Here is a 20,636-nt window from a genome sequence, read left to right as displayed (position 1 = left end):
TTCCTTCAGGCTCTCCAGATTCAATGTGGGGGTGGAATGCTGGCTCCATGAGTCTCAGTGTCTCGATCATCTCTATTGACAAAAATCTATCTGGCTAATTGAATCACGGAATACTCCCATTTTCTTCTACATGCACTTGTCTTTTGGAATGCAAATGTGCAGCCATGTTTTCAGCCACTGTTGTGGTCTTTTTAAGGATTGTATAAGATTAAAAGAAAAAGCCTATAAAGTTGCCAGAAATAGTAGCAAACCTGAGGATTGAGAGGATTTTAGAATACAGCAAAGGAGGACGAAGAAACTGATAAAGGGAGACTAGAATATGAACGTAAGCTAGCAAAAAATATAAAAATGGTCTGTGAAAGCTTCTACAGGTATGTAAAAAGGAAACGCTTGGCTAAGACAAATGTGGGTCCATCACAGGCAGAATCAGGAGAATTTATAATGGCAAATAGAGAAATGGCAGAGAAGCTAAATGATTACTTTGTGTCTGTCTTCACTGAGGAAGATACAAGAAATATCCCAGAATTAGAGATCTAATTCTAACGCAATGGGAGTGGTGGTCTGAGGTGCATTTGTTTTAATGCAAGAAGTGTAGTAGGTAAGGCAGATGAACTTAGGGCTTGGATTAGTACCTGGGAGTATGATGTTATTGCTATTACTGAGACTTGGTTGAGGGAAGGGCATGATTGGCAACTAAATATCCCAGGATATCGATGCTTCAGGCGGGATAGAGAGGGAGGTAAAAGGGGTGGAGGAGTTGCATTACTGGTCAAAGAGGATATCACAGCTGTGCTGAAGGAGGGCACTATGGAGGACTCGAGCAGTGAGGCAATATGGGCAGAACTCAGAAATAGGAAGGGTGCGGTAACAATGTTGGGGCTGTACTACAGGCTTCCCAACAGCGAGCGTGAGATAGAGGTACAAATATGTAAACAGATTATGGAAAGCTGTAGGAGCAACAGGGTGGTGGTGATAGGAGATTTTAATTTTCCCAACATTGACTGGGATTCACTTAATGTTAGAGGTCTAGATGGAGCAGAATTTGTCAGGAGCATCCAGGAAGGTTTTCGAGAGCAGTATGTAAATAGTCCAACTCGGGAAGGGGCCATACTGGACCTGGTGTTGGGGAATGAGCCCGGTCAGGTGGTTGACGTTTCAGTAGGGGACTACTTTGGGAATAGTGATCACAATTCCGTAAGTTTTAGAATACTCATGGACAAAGACGAGAGTGGTCCTAAAGGAAGAGTGCTAAATTGGGGGAAGGCCAACTATACCAAAATTCGACAGGAGCTGGGGAATGTAGATTGGGAGCAGCTGTTTGAAGGTAAATCCACATTTGATATGTGGGAGGCTTTTAAAGAGAGGTTGATTAGCGTGCAGGAGAGACATGTTCCTGTGAAAATGAGGGATTGAAATGGCAAGATTAGGGAACCATGGATGACAGGTGAAATTGTTTCAAAGAATGACAGGTGATCTCATTGAAACCTACAAAATACTGAAAGGGATAGACAGGGTAGATGCAGGTAAGATGTTTCCCCTGGTTGGGGAGTCTAGGACCAGGGGACACAATTTCAAAATAAGGGGGAAGCCACTTAGGACAGAGATGAGGAGAAATTTCTTTACTCAGAGGGTTGTGAATCATTGGAATGATACTAACAGGGTGATTTTCTGGACTGGGAGAAAAGAACAGGGGAGAGGAATCATTGGAAATGTAGCTGTGGAAGCTCAGTCATTGAGTATGTTTAAAGCAGAGATGACAGATTTCTAAATACCAATGACATAAGGGGATAGTGTGGGGAAAAAGGCATTGAAGTGGATGATCAGCCATGATTGTATTGAATGGCGGAGCAGGCTTGATGGGCTGAAGGGCCTACTTCTGCTCCTGCTGCTATGTTACTATGTGTTGCCCAAAGGGGTTTAAAGTTTCTTCACTATCAGCCTGCAATACGTTGGGAATGGACATCCCAATAAACGTGATTTTTGGGAGGTTTGCAGTTTGCACATTTCCGTGACTGCTTCGGGCGGCTTTGTTCCTGTTGAAGTCTGCAGTGGGGAGGGTTAGATTTAATTAGCTCTGGTTTGGAGTTCTGATCATGGGAGTTGGCAGTGGGTGGATCCACTCTGAACTCTTTCAGTGCTCTGGTGAGTCGTGATGGTTGTTTCCCTTTGCTCCTGACTGTGGAAGAGGATTCTTTGCTAATCTTCCCTTTGTCCTCTGGGACACTCCTGCTTGCCAGGTATTTGCCCAGATTCCACGGCACTCCCCTGCCGCACTTCGACGAGGTGAACAAAGAACAGTACAGCACAGGAACAGGCCATTCGGCCCTCCAAGCCTGCGCCGATCTTGATGCCTGCCTAAACTAACACCTTCTGCACTTCCGGGGCCCATATCCCTCTATTCCCTTCCTATTCATATATTTGCCAATATGTCTGTTAAATGTCGCTATCGTATCTGCTTCCACCACCTCCCCTGGCAGCAAGTTCCAGGCACTCACCACCCTCTGTGTAAAAAAATTTGCCTCGCACATCCCATCTAAACTTTGCCCCTCGCACCTTAAACCTATGTCCCCTAGTAACTGACTCTTCCACCCTTGGAAAAAGCTTCTGACTATCCACTCTGTCCATGCCGCTCATAACTTTGTAAACCTCTATCATGTCGCCCCTCCACCTCCGTTGATCCAGTGAAAACAATCCGAGTTTTTCCAACCTCTCCTCATAGCTAATGCCCGCCAGACCAGGCAATATACTGGTAAACCTCCTCTGTACCCTCTCCAAAGCCGGCTCCTGGTAGTGTGGCGACCAGAATTGCACGCAATATTCTAAGTGTGGCCTAACTAAAGTTCTGTACAGCTGCAGCATGACTTGCCAATTTTTATACTCTATGCCCCGACCGATGAAGGCAAGCATGCCGTATGCCTTCTTGACTACCTTATCCACCTGCGTTGCCACTTTCAGTGACCTATGGACCTGTACGCCCAGATCTCTCTGCCTGTCAATACTCCTAGGGGTTCCGCCATTTACTGTATACCTCCCACCTGCATTAGACCTTCCAAAATGCATTACCTCACATTTGTCCGGATTAAACTCCATCTGCCATTTCTCCGCCCAAGTCTCCAACCGATCTATATCCTGCTGTATCCTCTGACAATCCTCATCATTATCCGCAACTCCACCAACCTTTGTGTCGTCCGCAAACTTACTAATCAGACCAGCTACATTTTCCTCCAAATCATTTATATATACTACAAAGAGCCAAGGTCCCAGCACTGATCCCTGCGGAACACCACTAGTCACATCCCTCCATTCAGAAAAACGCCCATCCACTGATACCCTCTGTCTTCTATGACCGAGCCAGCTCTGTATCCATCTTGCCAGCTCACCTCTGATCCCGTGTGACTTCACCTTTTGTACCAGTCTGCCATGCGGGACCTTGTCAAAGGCTTTACTAAAGTCCATATAGATAACATCCACTGCCCTTCCTTCATCAATCATCTTTGTCACTTCCTCAAAAAACTCAATCAAATTAGTAAGACAGGAACTCCCCTTCACAAAACTATGCTGTCTCTCGCGAATAAGTTCGTTTGTTTCCAAATGGGAGTAAATCCTGTCCCGAAGAATCCTCTCTAATAGTTTCGCTACCACTGACGTAAGGCTCACCGGCCTATAATTTCCTGGATTATCCTTGCTACCCTTCTTAAACAAAGGAACAACATTGGCTATTCTCCAGTCCTCTGGGACCTCACCTGTAGCCAATGAGGATGCAAAGATTTCTGTCAAGGCCCCAGCAATTTCTTCCCTTCCCTCCCTCAGCATTCTAGGGTAGATCCCATCAGACCCTGGGGACTTATCTACCTTAATGCTTTGCAAGACACCCAACACCTCCTCCTTTTTGATAATGAGATGACTGAGACTATCTGCACTCCCTTCCCTAGACTCATCATCCACCAAGTCCTTCTCTTCGGTGAATACTGATGCAAAGTACTCATTTAGCACCTCGCCCATTTCCTCTGGCTCCACACATAGATTCCCATCTCTGCCCTTGAGTGGGCCAACCCTTTCCCTGGTTACCCTCTTGCTCTTTATATATGTATAAAAAGCCTTGGGATTTTCCTTAATCCTGTTTGCCAATGACTTTTCATGACCCCTTTTAGCCCTCCTAACTCCTTGCTTAAGTTCCTTCCTACTGTCTTTATATTCCTCAAGTGCTTCATCTGTTCCTAGCCTTCCAGCCCTTACAAATGCTTCCTTTTTCTTTTTGACTAGGCTCACAATATCCCGTGTTATCCAAGCTTCCCGAAACTTGCCAAACTTGTCTTTCTTCCTTACAGGAACATGCTGGTCCTGGATTCTGTTCAACTGACGTTTGAAAGACTCCCACATGTCAGATGTTGATTTACCCTCAAACAGCCGCCCCCAATCTAAATTCTTCAGTTCCTGCCTAATATTGTTATAATTAGCCTTCCCCCAATTTAGCACCTTCACCCAAGGACTACTCTTATCCTTATCCACAAGTACCTTAAAACTTATGGAATTATGGTCACTGCTTCAGAAATGCTCCCCCTACTGAAACTTCGACCACCAGGCCGGGCTCATTCCCCAATACCAGGTCCAGAATGGCCCCATCCCTAGTTGGACTATCTACATACTGTTTCAAGAAGCCCTTCTGGATGCTCCTCACAAATTCTGCCCCATCCAAGCCCCGAGCGCTAAGTGAGTCCCAGTCAATATTGGGGAAGTTAAAATCACCCACCACCACAACTGTTACCTTTACATCTTTCCAAAATCTGTCTACACAGATTTGCTCCTCTACCTCCCGCTGGCTGTTGAGAGGCCTGTAGTAAACCCCCAACATCGTGACTGCACCCTTCCTATTCCTGAGCTCCACCCATATTGCCTCGCTGCATGACCCCTCTGAGGTGTCCTCCTGCAGTACAGCTGTGATATTCTCCTTAACCAGTAATGCAACTCCCCCACCCCTTTACATCCCCCTTTTACATCCTGGAGTTGGAGGAGGTAGGGGAGGTCCTAAATGAATACTTTGCTTCAGTATTCACTGGTGAGAGGGACCTGGTCGTTTGTGAGGACAGCGTGGAACAGGCTGATATGCTCGAACAGGTTGAGGTTAAGAGGGAGGATGTGCTGGAAATTTTGAATGATATGAGGACAGATAAGTTCCCGGGGCCAGACGGGATATACCCAAGGATATTACGGGAAGCGAGGGAAGAGATTGCTGCGCCTTTGGCGATGATCTTTGCGTCTTCACTGTCCACTGGAGTAGTACCGGATGATTGGAGGGTGGCAAATGTTGTTCCCTTGTTCAAGAAAGGGAATAGGGATAACCCTGGGAATTATAGACCAGTCAGTCTTACGTCGGTAGTGGGCAAATTATTGGAGAGGATTCTGAGAGACAGGATTTATGATTATTTGGAAAAGCATGGTTTGATTAGAGACAGTCAGCATGGCTTTGTGAGGGGCAGGTCATGCCTCACAAGCCTTATTGAATTCTTTGAAGATGTGACAAAACACATTGGTGAAGGAAGAGCAGTGGATGTGGTGTATATGGATTTTAGCAAGGTGTTTGTTAAGGTTCCCCATGGTAGGCTCATTCAGAAAGTAAGGAGGCATGGGATTCAGGGAAAGTTGGCTGTCTGGATACAAAATTGGCTGGCCAATAGAAGTCAGAGGGTGGTAGTAGATGGAAAGTATTCAGCCTGGAGCTCAGTGACCAGTGATGTTCCACAAGGATCTGTTCTGGGACCTCTGCTCTTTGTGATTTTTATAAATGACTTGGATGAGGAAGTGGAAGGCTGGGTTAGCAAGTTTGCCGATGACACGAAGGTTGCTGGAGTTGTGGATAGTGTGGAAGGCTGTTGTAGGTTGAAACGGGACATTGACAGGATGCAGAGCTGGGCTGAGAAGTGGCAGATGGAGTTCAACCTGGAAAAGTGTGAAGTGATTCATTTTGGAAGCTCGAATTTGAATGCAGAATACAGGCTTAAAGACAGGATTCTTGGTAGTGTGGAGGAACAGAGGGATCTTGGGGTCCATGTCCATAGATCGCTCAAAGTTGCCACCCAAGTTGATAGGGTTGTTAAGAAGGCGTATGGTGTGTTGGCTTTCATTAACAGGGGGATTGAGTTTAAGAGCTGCGAGGTTATGCTGCAGCTCTATAAGGCCCTGGTTCGACCACACTTGGAATATTGTGTTCAGTTCTGGTCGCCTCATTATAGGAAGGATGTGGAAGCTTTAGAGAGGGTGCAGAGGACATTTACCAGGATGCTGCCTGGACTGGAGGGCATGTCCTACGAAGAAAGATTGAGGGAGCTAGGGCTTTTCTCATTGGAGCGAAGAAGGATGAGAGGTGACTTGATAGAGGGGTACAAGATGATGAGAGGTATAGATAGAGTGGATAGTCAGAGACTTTTTCCCAGGGTGGAAAGGGCTATCACCAGGGGGCATAATTTTAAGGTGATTGGAGGAAGGTTCTTTACACAGAGAGTGGTGGGTGCGTGGAATGCGCTGCCAGCGGTGGTAGTAGAAGCAGATACATTAGGGACATTAAGCGACTCTTGGATAGGTACATGGATGATAGTAGAATGAAGGGTAGGTAGTTAGTTTCATCTTAGAGTAGGTTAAGGGTTCGGCACAACATCGTGGGCCGAAGGGCCTGGCCTGTACCGTGCTGTACTGTTCTATGTTCTATCCCGCCTGAAGCTTCTAAAGCCTGGAACATTTAGCTGCCAATCCTGCCCTTCCCTCAACCAAGTCTCTGTAATAGCAACATCATATTTCCAAGTACTAATCCAAGCTCTAAGTTCATCTGCCTTACCTGTTATACTTCTCGCATTGAAACAAATGCACTTCAGACCACCAGTCCCGCTGTGCTCAGCAACATCTCCCTGCCTGCTCTTCCTCTTAGTCCTACTGGCCTTATTTACTATGTCCTCCTCATTTATTTCACTAGCTGTCCTACTGCTCTGGTTCCCACCCCCCTGCCACACTAGTTTAAACCCTCCCGAGTGACGCTAGCAAACCTTGCAGCCAGGATATTAGTGCCCTTCCAGTTTAGATGCAACCCGTCCTTCTTGTACAGGTCCCATCTGTCTCTGAAGAGAGCCCAATGGTTCAGATATCTGAAACCCTCCCTTCTACACCAGCTGTTCAGCCATGTGCTTAGCTGCACTATCTTCCTATTTCTAGCCTCACTGGCACGTGGCACAGGGAGTAATCCCGAGATTACAACCCTAGAGGTCCTGTTTTTTAACTTACTACCTAACTCCCTAAACTCCCCCTGCAGGACCTCATCACTCTTCCTGCCTTTGTCATTGGTACCGATGTGTACCACAACCTCTGGCTGTTCACCCTCCCCCTTCAGAATCTCCCTGTCCGTTCAGAGACATCCTTGACCCTGGCACCAGGGAGGCAACATACCATCCTGGAGTCTCTTTCACGTCCACAGAAGTGCCTATCTGTGCACCTGACTATAGAGTCCCCTATAACTATTGCTCTTCTGCGCTTTGTCCCTCCCTGCTGAACAATAGTGCCAGCCGTGGTGCCACTGCTCTGGCTGCTGCTGCTGCTTTCCCCTGATAGGCCATCCCCCCCAACAGTATCCAAAACGGTATGCTTATTACAGAGGGGGATAGCCACAGGGGATTCTTGTAATGACTGCCTGTCCCTTCTAGCGGTCACCCATCTATCTGCCTGCACCTTGGGTGTAACCACTTCTCTAAAACTCCTGTCTATGATGCTTTCTGCCACCTGCATGCTCCTAAGTGCATCCAGTTGCTGCTCCAACCGATCCATGTGGTCTGTGAGGAGCTGTAACTGGGTACACTTCCTGCAGATGTAGTCGCCCGGAACACTGGAAGCGTCACGGACCTCCCACATCTCACAGGTGAAGCACTTCAGCCCTCTAACTGACATTTCTAGCACTAATTAGTTAATGAATATAAAATAAATAAATACTTACTAAATCCTTACTAAATTATGATACACTTAACTATATGGTCCCTAGAGCTAGATTTCTACAATAAATATTAAATGCTAACTAAATATAGTAATCTTCTCCCTCTGGTTTCGTTACTCTACTTATTAATTAGTTAACAATTAGGTGAGGCATCATCCTCATAGATTCTCTGCACTCTTGACTTTCTTTCTCACAGGTTTTTGCAAATGCTGTCAGCAGCTCTGGTGGGGTGCTTCTATTGTCTGCATTTACATAGGAAGTTGTGGGGTCTAATCTTTCCAATATTTTGGGGTTGGATGACCGGACTGTAGAGGTTTTCATTTGGGAATCCTCTCAGATTTCCTTTATCCTGTCCTCTTTGTCCCGGTTTCCCTTTTCCTCCAATTTTTTGTCAGCCCTGTACCTGTCTGTCCCCTTTTGTTCTCGGCAGTGGTCCCTTACAATTCACCAGCCCTCTGCTGGAAGATTTCCCAAAAGCCAATACAGGAATTAGGGGTGCAGATTTCACTGCAGGTTGGAGTTTCCCCTAAACCTGGCACATGTGGCAATTCATAAAGTACTCCACCACATCTTTCGGCCAGTCAAAGGCTGCCTTATGCGGGCTTTGATTTTTTTTGTATACCAATATGTACAGCCACTGTAATCTCAAGGGCCATTCTTAATATTTCTCTGCAGCACCACTAACTGGTGAACCACTGTCCACTCTTTGTCCTCAGGTCAGTGAGGAGAACTCCGCTTCCTCATCAGTATCTCATTCTTTAAATAGTAGCAATCAGGGACTCCCTGTGCTTCACTTTCAGACTGGGTAGCCTGTGCTAACTCTTTCAGTACTGGGTCGGCTCGCTGAGTCTCAGCTAGGGAAGATTCATTTAATCCATTCCCTGGGTCTTCTAACTTTCCAAAGAAAGTCTCAGACAGACAGACCTCATGGTCACCTGCCTGCAGTGTCAATGCAGTCTCCTCTGGGGGAGCTGGTTTGATCATGGCCTGATCGACTACACATTCAGGGGAACTGCAGGAGACCATCTCCTGCCACTGCCCTGTCTCTCTGACCTCCTGCGCGCTCTCTTTTACCACTGGAGAAGCTACCACCTTCATCCCTGCCTGATCATTACCTAGGAGTAGGTCAGCCCTGTCCACAGGTAAACTAGGGACAATCCCTGCGGTCACCGGTCCTGAAACTAGGTCGCACGGCAAGTGCACCCGGTGTAAAAGTACAGGCGTACACTGCTCTCCAATACCATTCACTACCATTCTGGTGTTTACTACACTCTGGGGGAAGGTCAGGCCTTTTCCCAGTAAAAGGGATCTGGTGGCACTTGGCCCCTGTATCCCTGAGGAGTACTATGGGCTTGCTTGCCCCCTTTGAGGGGTATGGGGTTACTCTCCCTTCAGGCACAAAATCCTGATAACCTTCAGGAATCCTATTAAATTTTCCTGCACCTACAGCAGTATGTTTCCTGGGCCTTACTACTGTTACAGTTAAAGCCACAGCTTGTTCTGCTGTGCTTTCCATCAGAGTCCCTTCTCCGTCACTGAGCGGGTGTGGCCTGATTAACCCGACAGGCTTTCCCCGTAGTTTCCAGCAGTCAGCTCTTAGATGACCTGCTTTATTACAATGGAAGCACACAGGTCTCCAGGTCTCAATGTTGCTCACAGCACCTTCCTTTATGGCTGGAGGAGGGCCTCCTAGGTGTCCTGCTTTTCTTTCTCTCCCAGGATTGCTTGGGCTCCTATCACCTTCCCACCCTTTGTCCTTTTTGGATTTGTGGGAGTGACTAGGAAAAGTTTTTCCCTGGGGAACCGACTTGTATAGTAGAGCAAACTCATCAGCCAGCACTGCTGCCTGCCAGGCTCTATGAACTTTTTGTTCCTCTACATGAGTCTTTATGGAGAGGGGGACAGAGTTTTTAAATTCCTCTAGCAAAATTACCTCTGAGGTTTTCATAGCTGGGCTGCTCTTTAAGAGCCCTCAAACACTGGTCAAAAACCAGCTGATTACTTCTCTCAAACTCCAGGTAAGTTTGATCAGCCTGCTTCCTGAGGGTTCAGAACTTCTGGCAGTAGGCTTCCGGTACTAGCTCATATGCCCCAAGGATAGCATTTTTTGTCAGTTCATAATTTGATGAACTCTCATCTGGCAACAGGGAATAAACCTCATGGGCTTTTCCTTTTGCAACAGAAGAGTCCAAGTCTCAGCCGGTCACTTTAGCTGCCTTGCCAGTTTCTCAAAAGATACAAAAAATTCTTCCACATCTCCCTCATTGAATTTTGGGATCAGTTGGGAAAATTTTAACCATTCCGTACACAGCCCCACACTTGTATTTTCCATGCTTTCACAGGGCTTACTCTGTCACCCCCTAGCTAACTCAAGCTGCCTCTTACTTCACGTTCCTTCTAGACGGTTCTTTCTTTCCCTCCCTCTCTCCCCTAAATCAAGTTTCCTCTGTTCCAATTGTATCTTTGCTCGCAATACCTTGTCGGAGTCGATCTCTAACCCTGTTTCTGCTTCTTCAGATTCCAGGGAAAAATGGTTAGCCACTAGTCTTAGGAGTTCAGACTTTCTAGCCTCGGTATGTACAGTGATGCCACACAGCTCAGCCATATTTCTCAACTCCTCAATAGACAGTGCCTTTAACTTATCCCAAGTTACTTCACCCTGACTTCGGGAGTTACTGGCTTCAGTCGCAGACATGTTAGTTTTCTCTTTCTGATTAGGATCAATTTGACTTCCCACTTCCAATTTCTCGTTTTTCTGTGGGTCCAATCCGGGACACTAGCCCCCAAATTTCTGTTACGACCAGGTGAGGCAGGGGTCTAGGGCTCCCCTCTCAGCCTTCCCTGGTTTGGCCATAATGGGGTTTAATTTTTAAAACAGTGTTTTTAGCTTCCCTTCAGTGAGTCCTTGCTCACTGCTCGCTAATGGTAATTGCAAAGAAATCAACTAGACAGGTTTTCTCAGATTTAAATAAGAAAGGTGTAAGTTTATTAACCTTAAAACACTAATTCAGTTAAGACTACTAAAAATACACGATGCGACCACACTAACATTCATACGCGATAAACATACATGCAAATAGAGACAGAAAAGGAGAAAGAATGGGAAAGGTTTGAAGTAATAGCTGGAGTTCAATTACTGGTTTTGGATTGGATGTAAAATCTTTGATTGAAGTTAAGTCTTGCAGTTCTCGTTGGAGCACAGTGCACACTTTCAAACTTGTTTCGCTGGACTTCTGTCTTGAGGCTTAAGTTACTTCCATGGGTCCCTGGAACTTTGAAGGGGAGAGAGGTGCTCTCTTCTTCAAGTTCAGTTGCAGTCTCTTCCTCCTTATTTTGGAATTGTGAGCACAATTAGTTAACTCCAGGTTGGCCAGCAGGTTAGCCATGTGATTAGCTCCCTGTTTGAAAAACAGCCTGTTCTGCGAGGTTTATGGATTCCTTCAAGCTCACCAGACACTCTATTGACAAAAATCCATCTGGCTAATTGAATCAGGAAATACTCCCATTGTCGTCTTCACGCAACTGTCTTTTGGAATGCAAATGTGCAGCCATGCTTTCAGCCACTGTTGTCTTTTTAAACAACTTATTTCAAGTCCAGTAACAGTTCAAAAATAATGTTCCATGTCGCGAAAATAATATCTCAGTTTGGCAGGTGTGGTTTTCATCACAATATCTTGAACTTTTTTAGTTAACCACGGATGGTGGGTCCTCCACTTGCAATTTTTCTTTCTCATTGGAAATCTATTCCATGTATTCTGAAATATCCCTTTAAATGTCTGCCATACGAACTAGGAGCAGGGGTAAGCCACTCAGTCCTTTGAGCCTGCTCTGCCATTCAATAAGTTCATGGCTGAACTGTCACTGCATCTCTATTGACCTGTCCCTTAACCTACTTTGCCAGTTCACTGTAGCTCGCTCTGCTTTCATGCTCTCATAATTGCCCTTATTTAAGTTTAAAATACTAGTCTTAAAGCTACTCTTCCCTCCCTCAAACTGAATATAAAATTCAATCATATTATGATCACTGCTGCCTAGGGGCACCTTCACTGTGAGGTCATTAATTAATCCTATCTCATTGCACCAATACCAGGTCTAGTATAGCCTGCTGTCCGGTTGGCTCCAGAACATACTGTTGCAAGAAACTATCCCGAAAACATTCTATGAACTCCTCATCTCAGCTGCCTTTGCCCATCTGATTTTTCCAGTCTGTATGTAGATTAAAAACCCCCATGATTATCTCCATGCCTTTCAGACAAGCACCCATTATTTCTTCCTTTATACCCCGTCCGACAGTGTGGTTACTGTTAGGGGGCCTGTACACCACTCCCACAAGTGACTTCTTGCCTTTATCATTTCTCTTGTCAACCCAAAGCGCTTCTACATCCTGGTTTCCTGAACTTAGGTCATCTCTCTCTATTCTGCTAATACCATCATTAATTAACAGAACCACCCCTCCACCTTTTCTTAGTTTCCTGTCCTTCCTAAATGTCATGTACCCTTCAATATTCAGGTCCCAATTTATGTCATCCATTTTACCTGCAATACTTCTGGCATTAAAGTAGAGGCCTTCCATCCTGGTCTGACTCCCTTGAAACTTACTTCCGCTGTATTCCCTCTGACTTGTTCGCTTTCCTGTGTTTAGCTGTGTCCCTATTCTGCTAGGAGTCTGCATCCGCTCCCCCTGCCAAATTAGTTTAAACTCCTCCAACAGCACTAGCAAACCCGCCAGCAAGGATGTTAGTTCCCCTCTGGTTCAGATGTAGACCGTCCCTCTTTTACAGGTCCCACCTCCCCCAGAAACGGTCCCAGTGGTCCAGGAATCTAAAACCCTCCCTCCTGCACCAACTCTTAAGCCACACATTGATCTGTGCTATTCTCCTATTTCTATACTCGCTAGCACGTGGCACTGGGAGTAATCCAGAGATTACAACCCGAGAGGTCCTGCTTTTTAGTCTACTGCCTAACTCCCTGAATTCTTGATGCAAGACCTCATCCCTCTTTCTACCTATGTCATTGGTACCAACATGTACCATGACCTCTGCCTCATCACCCTCCCCATTCAGGATGCCCTGCAGCTGTTCAGGCACCAGGGAGGCAACACACCATGCTGGAGTCACGTTGACGGCCACAGTAGCACCTATCTGTTCCCCTGACTATAGAATCCCCTATTACTATTGCTCTTCCTCTCTTTCCCCCTTCCTGTGCAGACAGGCTGCTTGCGGTGCCAGAAGCTTGGCTCTGTCCGCACTCCCTAGAGGAACCAGCCTCCAAAATGGAATACCGACTTTCAAGCGGGACCCCAGGGGACTCCTGAAGTACCTGCCTGATTCTCTTGGACTGCCTGATGGTCACCCATTCCCTTCCTTCCTCAAGTCCCTTCAGCTGCGGTGTGACCACCTCTCTATATGTGCTATCCACAATGCTCTCAGACTCACGGATGCTCCACAGTGTTTCCAGCCGCTGTTGCAGCTCTGAAACCCGAGCTTCCAGGAGCTGCAGCTGGACACACTTCCTCCACACGTGCTGGTCCCGGGACTGGAAATGTTCCCGGAATCCCACATGCAGCCAGAGGAGCAAACCACGGCTTCAAGCTCTCCTGCCATGACTAAACCCTTTAAATTTAAAACTTTAGAAGATTATAATTTTTTAAAAAAACTAAGTCTTGCTAAAACAATGACTTACAATTCAATCCACTATGAAAAATACCCACCAGGACTTACTCACCAGTCAGCTGTGCTCTTTGGAGACTCTCGGCTCCCCTCACTCTGAGGACAGGTAGGAAATGAAAGGAGCTCCTCGCTCCCTCCTCACCGAACTTCCTCAGTCACCAAACTTCCACTTTAACACTCTAATGCAACCCAAGTCAGCACTCCAGTGCAAACAAGGAATTGCGCTATCAGTACATCTGTTTTGTTCTGTTTCAAATGCTACTCACATTCAGATACAGAGTCAATTGGGGGTGGCACAGTGGTTAGTACTGCAGCCTCACAGCTCCAGTGACCCGGGTTTGGTTCTGGGTACTGCCTGTATGGAGTTTGCAAGTTCTCCCTGTGACCGCGTGGGTTTCCTCCGGGTGCTCAGGTTTCCTCCACAGCCCAAGACTTGCAGGTTGATAGGTAAATTGGCCATTGTAAATTGCTCCTCGTGTAGGTAGGTGGTAGGAGAATTGTGGGGATGTGGTAGGGAATATGTGATTAATGTAGGATTAGTATAAAATGGGTGGTTAATGGTTGGCACAGACTTGGTGGGCCGAAGGGCCTTTTTCAGTACTGTATCTCTCTATGACTCTAATTTTGTAACCTCTAGCCTTGTCTGCTGATTTACTCTAAGATTTGTAATCACTGTCCCTTTCTGTCACTGTCTGTTTATCATTTCCCATATTAATACCTTTCTCACTTGCTTTGTCTCTACTCTTTGATTTACCACATCTTCCCAAATCTGATCCCTTGCCGCCACTATTTAGTTTAAAACCCTCTCTACTTCCCTAGTTATGCAGCTCACTAGAACACTGGCCCCAGCACAGTTCAGGTGTAGACCGTCCCAAAGGTACAGCCCCCACTTTCCCCAGTACTGGTGCCAGTGCCCCACGAACTGGAACCCACTTTTTCCACACCAGTCTTTGAGCTACGCATTCATCTCTCTAATCTCATTTGCCCTACTCCAATTTGCATGTTGCTCAGGTAATAATCCAGAGATTATTACCTTTTGAGGTTCTGCTTAATTTAGTGTGTATCTCCTCAGACTGACTATGTAGAACCTCCTTCCATGTTCTATCCATATCATTGGTACCTACATGGACCACGACGACTGGATCCTCCTCCTCCCACTGTAAGTTTCTCTCCAACCCTGAGCAGATGTCCCAAACCCTGGCACCGGGCTGGCAACACAGCCATCTGGAATCTCGCTCTTTGCTGCAGAGAACAGTGTCAATCCCCCTCATTGTTACTGCCCCCTACTACCACTACTTTTCTATTTGCTCCCCCCACTTGAACGACTTCCTGTACCACGGTCAGTCTGCTCATCCACACTACAGCCCTCGCTTTTGCCAATATAAGCTGCAAGAACCCCAAACTTATTGCTCAGTTGCAAGGGCTGAGGCTCCTCCACTCCCACCTTCTCAGTCCCCTTACCTGCCTCACTCGCAGTCACACCCTCCTGTCCCTGACTACTGACCAAAACAGATGCCCCTATCCTGAAGGGTGTGAATGCCTTCTGAAACAGTGTGTCCAGTTAACTTTCCCCCTCCCTGATGCATCGCAGTGTCTGCAGCTCGGCATCCAGGAGCTCCCATATAACTGCAGCCACAACACATCACTTGTCCTGCCATCTTTATTGTGTTAATTTAATTAAATTTATTTTTCTTAATTTATAGTTCCCCTCCTTACCGAACTCCCTCTCTCACCAAACTCCCTTCTTCACACTCTGTGCCGTCCAGCAGCACTCAGTGCACACCCAATTGCTCTTTACCCAGTTCCTCTTCACCCGCTTCCTCTTCATCCGTTTCCTGCAGTAATTATCCAGCTTTGCCTCACCAACTCATTCACTGTAACTACCCATTAAAATTGAGCCAGAATATATGTTACAAATAGGCTCTCGTCTGCTTGGGATCTTCAGGGTGGTGGGTACAGGTCTGCCAGGGGTGGGAGAGTGGAGTTGATGGTGTTTGCGGGATTTACAGAGGTTTCAATATGGAAGCAGCACCAATCCGGAATCTGTGGCGAAGCTCCCTTTGTGCCCTGTGAACATTAATCTTTCAGTGTGGCACTAGCTGTACCATGAGGGGTAGTGAGACTGACTGCATAGCTCTGTGGAGAGCTGGCACGGGCTTGATGTGCCAAATGGCCTCCTACTGTGCTGTAAATGTCTATGACTCTCTGTAGCCCAGATCAGGATTGGTTGCAGATTCACTTCCCTGAAGGCTATCGGTGAGCCTGTTAGGTTTGTAATCACAATCCAACAAGTTTTCTGGTGCAGGTTATAAATAATCAGATTTATTGAATGTAATTTTTACAAACTTACACTTTTGGGATTTGAACCTTTGATCTCTGGGTTAAGTCCAGTATCAGAATAAAGCTTTTCGAATTCAACAGCAAAGCTGCAGTGTTGGTTAATTTTACATTTTTTGTATTAACTAGCATGGTTTTGATCAGAATGATGTGATGAAGTGTTTAAAATGGTGAAAGGATGGGACAGGTGGATAGAAGCAGATGATTTCCAGTAATTGAGGGTCTACAACGAGAGGCCAGAGATAGAAGATTAAATGGAAGTGATTGAGGACAGAGCAGGAGAGAGTTGTGAGGCTGTGGGATTCACTTCCAGAGTTAGTGGTTGAGACAGAAACTGTGGATTAGAGACTGGGAGGAAGGAGCAGGGAATGGGAACAGGGTAGATCAATGTCATTAGGACTATTTGCTGGAGTGGTCAGTAAATCCTGACGCAGTCTGAATGGCCTGTTTGTGTCTTGTAAGCTGTTTCATTGCTGACCTGTAACTGATGTCTTGTTTCCTACCACAGGCTAAGGAGGAGCAGAGGATGGATGCGATTTGTGTGGGTAAAGTCACTCTGCCATGTCCACCCGGTGAAGGTCAGCTTCACCGTATCGTCCTGCTCCGGGATCAGCTCTATGACCTGCACAGCCGCCTCATCTCCTAGGAACCTGGGCCAGGGCCCCTCGTCATCAGGACACTAATCTAATCTTCAACCCAGGAGTACCCAACCTGCTAATCTCGCTAATTCCTAACCACTGCCTCATTTATTACTAAGTGTGTGACCCAGAGGCAGTTTAGATAAAGCTCTGTCTACACACTGCCCCTGTCGGGAATTAACCCCTCGCAGCCTACAGCTCCAAGAACTGTTCCCTCAGCTCAGTGTGTACTCTGTCATTATAGTGACATTCTATCCATAGATCAGACCCAGTCAGTGCCACAGTTATTCAACTCTCCCCCTCATTGTATCCTTCCCAATAGTTTGGCTAATCGTCCTGGGGGGGGCCTCGCACACTGCTCTCGGATCACAGTCTGATTGGGCTCCTGACTTCACCTCCTAGTCAATGGTCACTGACCTCCCTACAACATTCCCAGCTCACTTCCCGAAGTTTTCCCAGCTCACTTCCCGATAAGCTTTCATAGCTCACTTTCCGATTAGCTTTCCCAGCTCACTTCCCGAAAAACCTCGCGAGCAATTTATCAAGAAGAGGATACAAACTCTGTGGACAGCACATTAGTAACGCACTCTCCATCTGCCCATCCACTCTCTCCATCCCTCCCTTGTCTCAATTCCCCCCCGCGTCTCCATCCCCCCCACCCCTGTCTCCATCCCCCCCACCCATGTCTCCAACACCCCCCCCCCCCATCTCCGTCCTTGTTTGATGCTGGATGTGTTGACTGGGTCTAATGGTGAGTTTCTGTGTGTTTGAGCAGTTTCTCTGTACAGTCTGTTGCATGTTTATTGAAGTTAGTTGTATTCAGTCAGTCTGTCCGGAGCACCTGCTCATCACACCAACTCATTAATAAATGTTCGCCTGTTGCCTGGGTTGTCTTCAAATCAATTCTCTCTGCTTTTCCTTTTGTTGAGACATAGTTACTTGGAGCAGTCCATGATTCAGGGATCAGCCCACACCTTCCCACACTCAGCCCACCTAGTGCTGAACCGCGCCCTCCCCTGGCATTGCCTCCCCCCCTTTCCCAGCGTTGACACACACCCCCCCCACATCAGTAGTGGGGAAAATGCTAGAGTCTATTATAAAGGATGTGATAGCAGAACACCTGGAAAACATAAATGGGATTGGACAAAGTCAGCATGGGTTTACGAAAGGGAAATCATGCTTAACAAATCTACTGGAGTTTTTTGAGGATGTAACTAGTAGAATAGATAAGGGAGAACCAATGGATGTGGTGTATTTGGATTTTCAGAAAGCTCCCACATAAGATGTTAGTGTGCAAGATTAAAGCACATGGGATTGGGGGTAATATACTGGCATGGATTGAGAATTGGTTGACAGACAGGAAACAAAGAGTAGGAATATATGGGTCTTTTTCTGAGTGGCAGGCAGCGACTAGTGGGGTACCACAGGGATCAGTGCTTGGGCCCCAGCTATTCTTGGGTGAGGGAACTAAATGCAACATTTCCAAGTTTGCAGACGACACAAAGCTGGGGGAGGGGGGGGAATGTGAGCTGTGAGGAGGATGCAAAGAGCTCCAATGTGATTTGGGCGAGTGGGCAAATGCATGGCAGATGCAGTATAACGTGGATAAATGTGAAGTTATCCACTTTGGTTGTAAAAACAGAAAGGCAGATTATTATCTGAATGGTGATAGATTGGGAAAGGGGGAGGTGCAATGAGACCTGGGTGTCCTTGTACACCAGTCGCTGAAAGCAAGCATTCAGGTGCAGCAAGCAGGCGAATGGTATGTTGGCCTTCATTACAAGAGGATTTGAGTACAGGAGCAAGGGTGTCTTACTGCAGTTATACAGGGCCTTGGTGAGACTACATCTGGAGTATTGTGTGCAGTTTGAGTCTCCTTATCTGAGGAAGGATGTTCTTGCCATGGAGGGAGTGCAAAGAAGATTTACTAGGCTGATTCCTGGGATGGCAGGATTGATGTATGAGGAGAGATTGGGTCGACTATATTCACTAGAGTTTAGAAGATTGAGAGGGGATCTCATAGAAACCTATTAAATTCTAACAGGACTAGACAGGCTAGATGCAGGCAGGATGTTCCTGATGGCTGGGGAGTCCAGAACCAGGGATCACAGTCTCAGGATACAGGGTATGCCATTTAGAACCAAGATGAGGAGAAATGTCTTCAATCAGAGAGTGGTGAACCTGTGGAATTCTCTACCGCAGAAGGCAGTGGAGGCCAAGTCATTAAATATATTCAAGAAGGAGATAGATATATTTCTTAATGCCAAAGGGATCAAGGGATATGGGGAGAAAGCGGGAACAGGTTACTGAATTAGATGATCAGCCATGAGCTTTTCCGAAAGGCGGAGCAGGCCCAAAGGGCCAAATGCCCTACTCCTGCTCCTATTTTCAATGTTTCTATGATGTTCTCACAGCCGTCCGATGGGGGAAGGAAGGTTCTTCAGCAGTAGAACAGTAACAGTCCGTAGTCTAATCCAGAAGTTGAAATTGTTGTTCCTTCTCCAGCAATGAATTTCAACAATTAACAACTTGCAATCACTTTTTTATTAATCAATTTGGCTTTAGAATTTTTGAGGGATAAAAGATTGTCACCATCTAAATTCTCTTCCTTCAATTTAAATGGTCTGAAAGGACTCCTTTCAGGTGCTAACACGTGCTGTCTGTTTCTCTCTTAACTGTCTCTCAAAAGTCAGCTTTTCAATTAGTTTCAAACTTCATTCAGTAACACTGTATCTCGATGCTCAGTCCGAATGGCTATATCCTGGGCAACGAGAATGCTTTCTTTGATTCAGCTGCTGTAGCCTGCTGCCTTACAGCAGTACTGCTCCCTTTCCAGCCTTAAAGGCACACCGCATTCTTCCCGAAAAAAAAACTACAGCAACATTACAACCCTCAGTTGACCCTGCAAAGTCCTCCTTACTCATCTCTGGGGGCTTGTGCCAAAGTTGGGAGAGCTGTCCCACAGACTAGTCAAGCAACAGCCTGACATAGTCATACTCACGGGATCATACCTTACAGATAATGTCCCAGATGCCACGGTCACCATCCACCGGGTATGTCCTGTCCCACCAGCAGGACAGGCCCAGCAGAGGTGGCGTCACAGTGGTATACAGTAGGGAGGGAGTTGCCCTGGGAGTCCTCAACATCGACTCTGGACCCAATGAAATCTTATGGCATCAGGTCAAATATGGGCAAGGAAACCTCCTCATTACCACCTACTGCCCTCCCTCAGCTGATGAGTCAGAACTCCATATTGAACACCACTTGGAGGAAGCACAGGGTCACAAGGGCGCAGAATGTACTCTGGCTGGGGGACTTCAATGTCCATCACCAAGAGTGGCTCGGTAGCACCACTACTGACCGAGCTGGCCGAGTCCTAAAGGACATAGCTGCTAGACTGGGTCTGTGGCAGGTGGTGGGGGAACCAACACGAGGGAAAAACATACTTGACCTCACCAATCTGCCTGCTGCAGATGCATCTGTCTATGACTGTATTGGTAGGAATGACCACCGCACAGTCCTTGCGGAGACCAAGTCCCGCCTTCACATTGAGGGGACCGTCCGTCGTGTTGTGTGGCACTATCACCGTGCTAAATGGGATAGATTTCAAACAGATCTAGCAATGCAAAACTGGGCATCCATGAGGTGCTGTGGGCCATCAGCAGCAGCAGAATTGGACTCAACCACAATCTGTAATCTCATGGCCCGGCATATCCCCACTCTACCATTACCATCAAGCCAGGAGACCAACCCTGGTTCAATGAAGAGTGCAGGAGGGTATGCCAGGAGCACCACAGGTGAAGCTACAACCCAGGACTACTTGTGTGCCAAACTGCATAAGCAGCATGCCATAGACAGCTAAGCGATCCCATAACCAATGGATCAAACCTAAGTTCTGCAGTCCTGCCACATCCAGCTGGGAATGGTGGTGGACAATTAAACAACTAACTGGAGGAGGAGGCTCCACAAATATCCCCATCCTCAACGATGGGAGAGCCCAGCACATCAGTGCTAAAGGCAAGG

General features: G+C 46.8%; 1 protein-coding gene across 4 annotated transcripts in view; it reads left to right on the top strand.

Annotated features, from left to right (window-relative positions):
* Nucleotides 1–17,512, top strand: part of LOC137365475 (dynactin subunit 1-like) — a 336,296-nt gene extending 318,784 nt beyond the window's left edge. For all 4 annotated transcript variants that reach the window (XM_068028030.1, XM_068027981.1, XM_068027938.1 and 1 more), the window contains one exon: nt 16,484–17,512. In XM_068028030.1, the coding sequence (XP_067884131.1) occupies nt 16,484–16,621 (138 nt within the window). In that variant the 3' untranslated portion in view covers nt 16,622–17,512. The remainder of the gene's footprint in view (nt 1–16,483) is intronic.
* The last annotated feature ends 3,124 nt before the right edge of the window (nt 17,513–20,636 follow it).

The sequence above is a fragment of the Heterodontus francisci genome, chromosome 1 (genome assembly GCF_036365525.1).
Source record: "Heterodontus francisci isolate sHetFra1 chromosome 1, sHetFra1.hap1, whole genome shotgun sequence".
NCBI classification, from domain to species: Eukaryota; Metazoa; Chordata; class Chondrichthyes; order Heterodontiformes; family Heterodontidae; genus Heterodontus; species Heterodontus francisci.
The sequence above is the reverse complement of the archived record's forward strand: the minus strand, read 5'-3'. Positions and strand labels throughout refer to the sequence as shown.